Source organism: Orbicella faveolata, unplaced genomic scaffold (assembly GCF_042242905.1).
Source record: "Orbicella faveolata isolate gen_17 unplaced genomic scaffold, um_ofav_v1 contig_25, whole genome shotgun sequence".
In the NCBI taxonomy this organism is placed as follows: domain Eukaryota; kingdom Metazoa; phylum Cnidaria; class Anthozoa; order Scleractinia; family Merulinidae; genus Orbicella; species Orbicella faveolata.
Window position 1 is genome coordinate 13,232,304 of NW_028301553.1, and position 8,344 is coordinate 13,240,647.

Below are 8,344 nucleotides of genomic sequence, written 5' to 3' on the forward strand. Positions count from 1 at the left end.
CAAGTCAGACTGACTCTCCCCCAGTACCCCGCAGTCATAAAAATTTTTATGCCTAAAAATATCCTTTTTTAATAGCGGAAAACTGATGCCTAGTGGATGCCTGATAAAAACTCGAGCCTGTGCAATATTAATTTCGAGTCGGGGAGGGGAACTAGGAGGCTCGAATACCGGAGCGAATTTTTGTGTGTGATCATGTGAGTAAAGCCATTTATTTATTTTCCATATATACCTTTTTCGATTTTACATTGTTTCTGTATCTCTGTTTTCAAATGAACCAGGTGTCTTTTTCTCACCTCTTCGTGTTAATTGGCTTCCTGTGGCGGGGAGAGGGGGGTGCTTATGGGATGCTCTCCCCGCCCTGAGAACCATAACTCCTTCCATTTGTGACAGAAAAGCTTTCCCACATATCCATTCCAATACGCTTTAACCGGCCCTGAAAGTAAGTCCCGCAGAAATCGTTTCACTCAACAAAAAACTTTATTCTTTAAAAAATTCTGAAATCTGTAATTTCAAACCCCCAAATAGGCCTCTGCAACCCCTCATACTTGTAAGAGAGATTTGGAAAAGCCCTTCCCCTTGCTTTTTTCTGTACTTTAACTCGTGGGCGAAGCGACCTGTCCAGTCCCTTATGGGGGATACCCCCACCCGGCAAGGGCTATTTAATATCCTTTTTTTTTTTTCAAACTCTCTAAAAACTCTAAGAGCATGGCAACCCCAGGCAAGATTTAAGAAGCTTCTAATCAGATTGAATAGTCAACACAAATTATTTACTTTATATATGTTTTTATTTTACTTGACCTTAATTTTACAACTGTATTTTTACTGACATATACAAGCTACCCAGTAGCAATAAGAGAGGGGAAAACAGGTAAAAATACAACTTGAATTAAAAATCTCTTTTGCATGCATAACATAACATGTATACATATGAGAACTTACAACTACTGTTTTTAATAATTGTTTTGTATCTTTTAGAGCAAATGTACACAACTTACTTTTAAAATATCAACACTCATGGAATAAACTGGAAAATACTTCCTTTTACAAATTCATTGATTCCTTTTATGAAAGATTCCTCATTAGCAGAAGCAACACCTATCACTTCCAACCTGAGAAACTTGTTAACTATAATTAACTGCAAACTTTTTTGGCCTTTTTTGGCCACTTTGTTTTTAACATTGGAAACACCTACGTTAATAACTGCAAAAATTCTTAAAACAACCTCACAACTGTGGTTTTATGAACAACTTAAAGCTTTCTTGGACCATTATGAACTAGGACATCTTACGGGAACCTACTAAACCTTTTTTTTTTGGTATTTATTTCTTCTTTCTTAACATGGAGAATCTGAGCATACACAGTATGCATAATATGAAAATTGTGACAAGCAAACTATATGACCCTATAAATATCTGTTTCACTAGATACAACTTTAAGCTCAGTTATACAATTTGCTGTTCAGAATTTTGGTTGGGGGACGAATCGATACGATTCATAAAAAAGAGGCTAACTGCCTATTTAGTGCTTGATACAAGCTACAAAAACTATTACCGAAGTAAAACACGTTTGGGTTATCAACAAAAAAAAAAGGGAAAACTAGAACAGAAGACTAAAGTCGAGAGATCCTGCAAGTTTGCCCTCTTCAACTGAAGAGGAAACAAGTAGACCTTCAACTTCAGGCGACATCACTGGTTCTCCACAGACCGAGTCCTCCACGAAATCTTCACACTTGTTAACCATGGGATCATAGCCAAGGATCTTGGGGATATTGCACATGAACTGGTAGACATATCTTTTGCCATGGACCTTTTCAATGACATTCTTGCCATAATAGTAGCGAAGGCCACGGCTCAGCTTCTCATAGTTCATGGTAGGTTTGTTCTTTTTCTTACCCCACATCTTTGCCACTGTCGCAGGCTGAAGGATTTTGAACTCATAATCCTCTTCCTGGGTCCACTTGATCAAATTCGTGCATTCAACGTTGATAAGAAGCTCAAGAAGAAACTGCCAGAGCTGGATGGGACCATCACCTGAGATACAGGTTAAAAGAATAATAAATATATAAACCAGAAATCTAGACACCAAACATGGGCTTCACATCCAATTGAAAACAAAACAGCATAACACTGTACATTGTATTATTTATTCACCTCGATATTTGACTGGTGGTTTGGGTCCACGCTTTCTTCTTCCCTTTGGTGGAGTGACAGGCACAGCTGGTTCTGAGGGAAATAACAAAGATAATTAAAACCCGAGATTAAACACCAGCAACAGCAGTTCTTCCACAAATTTGCCAGACAGCTGAGCTACATTCAAGCAGCAAGATAGTTCTTACCTTCTTTAACATCAGCTTGGGGCTGTTTCTCAGCGTCTTCGTGTACTGAATGTGGGGAACCTAAATTGCTCAAGATTTCTGTAAAGTAAAAGGAAAATAAACAATTGAGCATGTGTGAAACACCTAAAAAGAAGTCAGGAAGCCACATTAGTAAAGATTCTCATCAAAATTATGTTCCTTGCAATTTCCGACTCACCTTCAAGGTCGCTAAGGTCGCTCATGTCTTCCACAATACCCTCGTCAGTGCTGTATGCATTTGAACCAGCTTCACTGATGGACGGGCTGTGGGGTGGGCTGGCAGATGGATAACTACACTCTGAGTTACAGCAACTCGGAGATCTTGCCTCTATCTTCATCTGCACTGGGAGCACTGTGGGTATCACTGTGAGTGGATACTGTTCCCTTGGTACTTCATTGGCTACTTCATCCTGGTCCTGGAACTTGTCAAAAACTGACAGGTCAGGCGGCTGATCAATATCTGCAGGAATAAGACATGCAAATTAATTGCACAATATTTCACATCTTTTTTTTTTTTTTTTTTTTGCCCAGAGGGGTGAATATTAACTCTTACCTCCCACACAAAACCCATTTAAGTGAACAATAGCCAGTGGTTGACAGATGTCAATTATGTAAGTCACAAGATGGGTTTCGAAACCGAATCTGCATAATGAGTGGTTTCACTTTACAACGGTGGGGTGTCTAAAGAATGCTTATCAAAACGGGAAAAATAGACAAGAAATCCGGCGCTCACCGTTTTCCAAATCGAAATTGAAAACAGCGTAGTCTGGAAGGTTTGGCGCACCATTGAAAATGTTATCAAATTCGTCCTCTTCGTTCGTCAAGTGTTCCATGTAAGACATGTGAGGAACGCCGTCCACTGCTGAAAGACAAAACGAAACGAGATAAGACTTCTAAGAAGACATGGCATTTTTTCCGCTTTCGATAACGATCGTCAACAACTTCGGGTGTGCCGCAATTGAAAGCTTGTACGTTTCTACAAATTTATGACGGGTTTACGTCCTTTACCTTGAGCAGTCGATGAGGGAACAAGCTGGTCTGCTCGTTGAGTAGGTACGAGTCGTTCAAATCCTGGAGCTGGCGTGGCTTCTGGTACGCTTGGCTGATTGGCGTGCAGAATGTTCCACTGGTTCATCTGCGTCAAGTGATTCAGTTGGAACGTTCTAAGATACTGGAATACCTGAAAGAAACCAAAAACAAAACGACGCCATGAAGATAAGGTTCCCTGCCTGAAACGTTTCCGCGAACGTGGGTGTGATGTGAAATGTTGGGGCACGCGATCGCAATCGACACGTAGGCCTTAAGTCTGAGGTCTTGTTTTCGATTCAAAGCAATCAGAATTCGTTAAATTTCGATGTACACTGTAGAAACTGTACTCTAGTACGAAAACGAGTGCATTTAGACACCCTGGGTGAAAAAAATCTTATCGCGCTGAAGCGACAAACACAAGATTAACACTTACCTCCAACTGATCGAGTAGCGGCGTGCTTCCAACCATGTTTGCCATCTTTTATCAAAAGTATCTAGAAGGAAAGAAGCCAACGTCATCATTAATAAACGTTTTTCGACGATCTAAACCTTTAAAATCGATCAAAACCTTTGAAAACGACAGAGGTGGGTGCTTGCCGAAGCACGTTTTCGAAAGAGGAAGTTGGAAGATTATTTCGAACTGATGGCTGCAAAACAACGGCTAAAGCACAACGAATTCGCATAAGATTTCTCTGCAAGAAACTCCATTTACCTTGCAATTCGAAGTGATGAAAATTTAACCGTGTGAAAACGTTCTCAGGTCAAAATTTGCTCGTCTCTGGGGTACTACAAGGGCTTTCCTTCTTATTCAACAACACGATGTAAACTGGATGAGTTTGTGCTCTGCGAGGGCGTTTTGAGCATTTTTCAATCGTTTTGACAGGGACTTTCCCTTTGCTAAAAATAATGTCGATCCTGGTTGTTGATTGGTTAGTTCTTCAAATACGTAATGCAGGTCAGAGATCATTGACGTAAGAATGGGCGCGGGGGAAATAGCATTGTCTCATTGACCAATCAGGAGCAGTCTCTAGGAGATAATTTCAGCTTGGAGCACGTAAATGCAAAGTCCTCTCGGTCAGACAATTCTCGGTATAATGACCCACTACGCATGCTTTCGCTTTCCAACAATGATTGACAGTTCTAAGAACGATGGATGAAGCCCTTTGTGCCCTTTTCTCAGAAAATAGAACGGGCAAAACAAAAGCGTGAAACTTTTGCGCACGAAAATTATATCAGTCATGCCACATAAACCACTCTAAAATTAATACAATTTGAGAGTTATCTGTTGGAAAAGGGTCAAGACTAATTTTATATCGCTCAGTACGAAAGCTATACAGCCCTGTCATGAACGTCACACGACAGTCTTTATTTCAAAGTTTTAGCATTGTAAATCTTGTCCTCCAAATTCAGGAACATTTTGCTGTTGTGTCCCGGCTCAGACAACACTATAATGCCCGTTGAAGCCGGCGATGAAAATTACCAAAAACAACGAACTGGTCAGATGGACTCTCTAAGAATTCCAACTTTTTCGCGGTAATATTTTTTAGTGTTCTCAGAATGGCTAAAAATAGCCCGGTGCTTCATAGAAAGGCGAAACCGAAAACGTATTTAAATATTAATGCAGGGCAAACAACTTCCTCTTCCAAGAATGCTGCGTACGTGATGTGAATGATAAACAACCTGGATTGTATTTATAAACACTGACCGTAAATACTTTGATATGTCTCTCGCACTCGGCATCAGACCAACATTTTTCGTTCACCTGGTGTCTGTTTCAATGTCCGTGAGCGTCATTTTGTTGGGGGGGGGGGGGTGGGGGGAAGAGAGGGTAGTAATTATTCTAGGCGGCTTGTAGGTTCTTATGTTTTGAGAATTAGACAGACCCGAATGTAACTCAGAAAAAATAATTCAGAGCTCCGAATACATTATTTTATTCCAGAGTATACTTATCACAATTCCCCCGTTTTATCTTGTGAAACTGAAACGAAAATTAATTATGAACAGATTGCAGAGACACTCCTGACCCTGCACTTGGCCTCCCCTCTCCTTCCCAGACAAATCCACGCAGTCACATGAGTGCGGAGGGCTAATGTAAACAATGTTTTGCCTTGGCGTGGGTCTTGACAAATGATATCGACACACAGGTGGAATCATGAAAGCACTTCAACGACGGTAATTTTATATCCGAATCGACTGTCAAAAATCGTGACTCATCTTACTGTAGAGCGCTATACTGTATTTCAACGTTAACGAGCAGTAGTGGCGTCATCAATATATATATATATATATATCGTTTTGCCATTTTTTTTTTTTTTTTTTTTTTTTTTGGCTATTTTTAAAATTTATTATTTTCCTCAAAACGTGATGCAGCTTAATCATTTTCAGCTCGAAACAAAGTCGAATTTTATCGAAACACAGACAAATCTATGTACACGTTTTAGTTCAGTTGCATATCCCCTCATCTCAGCCGCTGTCCACTCTTCACCTTATATGTTTTTCGTTAACATGTAAAATGAAATCTTCCGGTATCGAAAGAACGGAGCGGTTCCGAACGGGAAAAGCGTGAAATTATCAAGCTTCAGTTATACACTGCTCGATAAGGGTAATAAAGTAACTGGGTTACCAACATATCAGATATCGTTTCCATGAAAAATTGTCACATACCTATTCAATAAGCCTACTCCCAAAATAAGCTTATATTCAATTGTGCTATCCAAGTTTGAAATCGCAAAAGTTGCACCAAAACAATGCCTCTAGACCAGAATGTTAATTTAATAAGCGATAAATTTGGCTGAAACAGCGGTATATCCATACTATAAACGTGAAAGTACATTTAATACTGGTTGTCCATGATGATCAGTAGTACGGTGGTTTTTTCAGGGAGACCTTTGATTTCAGACTTTAAAAGTTTCTTGCGACTGAAACGCTGTGTAATAAACCCGGAAGAGGACGGATATCATTGCTTCTATATTATTTATTTACCCTCCTTCTCATCGGTCGAGTCTTCTTTACGTTTATTCCTTTCCATATTTCGAACTCATTAAAATTGCCTTCGCGCTTCTACTTGGAAGTTAGTACGGAAATTTACCATCATGAAACCGTGGCATACGACGCCATCTTTGTTTTGAGACGCTGCGATCCAAATACGTACCCCGTCGAATATGCAAATTAACAAACACGATAGAGCCCTTGTAACACCGGAGAGAAGGACAGAGGCAATTCAGGCTCAGGTAGCGTTCCTTTCAACCAAGCCAAATCCGGATTTTCAATTCCATATATGGCCAAACCAATCTTTGATTGCAAACTAAACAATTCATGTCCGAAGATGGATCGTTCAAATTGGAAACCAAAACTGGCTCCATCTTTGTTTTGTAGAAAGTCGTTCTCAGGCCCCCTGTCGATGTGGCTTCTTCAAGAAAATAAATTTTGAAGGTCTTACTTAAAATGGTTGCTATGGCAACCACCACACCCTTTTGAGGTTTTAATTTATAGCATTGACGCCAACAGTTCCTGCTCTTTTAATTTATAAGCATTTGATCTGACTTTCAAACAAGCACATCTTGTAAGTTTCTGTTTCGTTCTGTGCAATCAACCAAAGCTGTTTTCAGTGCTTTTTACAAGCTTTATTTCGAAATAACCTTGTTTTGCACCAAGCCCAGCGAACAAATTATCTAGTGTCACGTGACAGATGCTAAAATGTTTCGATTTTTTTGTTGATTGCATCACGACACTATTAGACTTTGAGTACCCCAAGTTTCAAGAATTCCTCTTAAATACTTTCCAAAGTAGAAATGTTGGCGTGAAGACAGTTAGTACAAAAGTAGACGTTTGGGGAAAATGCACTTAAAGTTTCTTACACGATGGATTGGGGAGGGTTGCAGGCTGCATATCGGGGGGAGTGTAATGGTTGTTGCATTTTGTAAAAAGTTACCGCAGTTGTAGGAAATATCACTTTTTATAAGGGAAATGAATGAGCCTGTGATGGTGATTCAGGCACCGCTTTTCACATGCAGGTAATTACAATCATCGAGTTGTACATGTCTTAATAGCGTTTCTATAAACTGTTGTTCATTTTTGTTGAACACTGATCTATATCTGTGGTGACTTTCTGACTGTAAACAACCGTCGCTATGGCCGTTGCTACGTAATTATACCACTGTGTACTTTCCTTGAATTTCACACTCATCTAGAAGCAAATTCTGCAAGATCGTTTCAAAATGCTTTTTACAAGTGTTCAAGGGCTTTAAATCTTATATATTTTTTTTAAAAAAAAGGGCATTTTTCCTGAACGTCGTCGTTGTTTAGTCTATCGGACCACCTTATCATTTTTCCTTTACAGCCATCTTCATATTTTGTCCAACAGATGACAAGTTGACATTTGATGCGCGTGTTTTAGACAAGGAACTATACAGCTAACGTTAACATTTAGCTTACTTGAACTACCGCGCTCAATATTCTAAGAGTTCTCCGTCCCTCGGAGTTTCGCACTAAAAAGCATCTCTGGCAATTTCTCCACATATTCTTGTCCACACCACAGGGGACCCGTACAATGTATTAGCAATAACATAGCCATTCCACACTATAACGCTAAACACCACCTGAAAACGCGTAACGTCGGACGAGCATGCGCTGAGTTTGAATACTTTAAAAAAAAAAAAAAAAACCTTGTCGAAAGGAATCCGTTTCCCACAGCAACAGCAAAACGGTGTTCTTAAATTACTGACTCCGAACAGCGTTTTCAAATCGCCCCGTCTTTTCTTTCGGATTAGTCATTGTTGTAAAAAATTGCAATCCGGTGAGTTGGCGGCTTAAACTTTGAAATCTCCCAACCCCACCTCCGCCCCCACTATGCCATTTAATAAACCAAGGCACCTACAACGACAAATAGACCATTTCCAAGTTACCATGTGCCTCTGTTTCAAAAGGAGTCTTCGTGCAAAACCTTTCTTATGAAGATGAGTT

At 39.8% G+C, this 8,344-nt stretch overlaps 1 protein-coding gene across 2 annotated transcripts; it reads right to left on the reverse strand.

The window, feature by feature from the left end:
* Positions 1-763: 763 nt before the first annotated feature.
* LOC110057958 (uncharacterized) lies at positions 764-4,249 on the reverse strand. 2 transcript variants are annotated; one of them, XM_020764566.2, is made up of 8 exons: positions 4,095-4,249; positions 3,816-3,876; positions 3,362-3,533; positions 3,087-3,212; positions 2,532-2,813; positions 2,336-2,413; positions 2,151-2,222; positions 764-2,030 (listed from the first exon to the last, which is right to left on the reverse strand). In XM_020764566.2, the coding sequence occupies exons 2-8, from the start codon at positions 3,858-3,860 to the stop codon at positions 1,597-1,599; spliced, it is 1,209 nt and encodes a 402-aa protein (XP_020620225.1). In that variant the 5' UTR covers positions 3,861-3,876; positions 4,095-4,249; the 3' UTR covers positions 764-1,596. The 2 variants fall into 2 exon arrangements, with proteins under 2 accessions (XP_020620225.1, XP_020620224.1); XM_020764565.2 differs by having other exon boundaries at positions 3,087-3,215.
* Positions 4,250-8,344: the final 4,095 nt, after the last annotated feature.

What these genes read in the sequence shown, in the direction of transcription:
- LOC110057958 (XM_020764565.2), bottom strand. Translation starts at nt 3,860, where the DNA reads ATGGCAAACATGGTTGGAAGCACGCCGCTACTCGATCAGTTGGAG. An exon ending in TCCCTCATCGACTGCTCAAG is followed by an intron (nt 3,216 to 3,361) that starts GTAAAGGACGTA and finishes TTTGTCTTTCAG; the next exon opens with CAGTGGACGGCGTTCCTCAC. An exon ending in CCAAGCTGATGTTAAAGAAG is followed by an intron (nt 2,223 to 2,335) that starts GTAAGAACTATC and finishes TATTTCCCTCAG; the next exon opens with AACCAGCTGTGCCTGTCACT.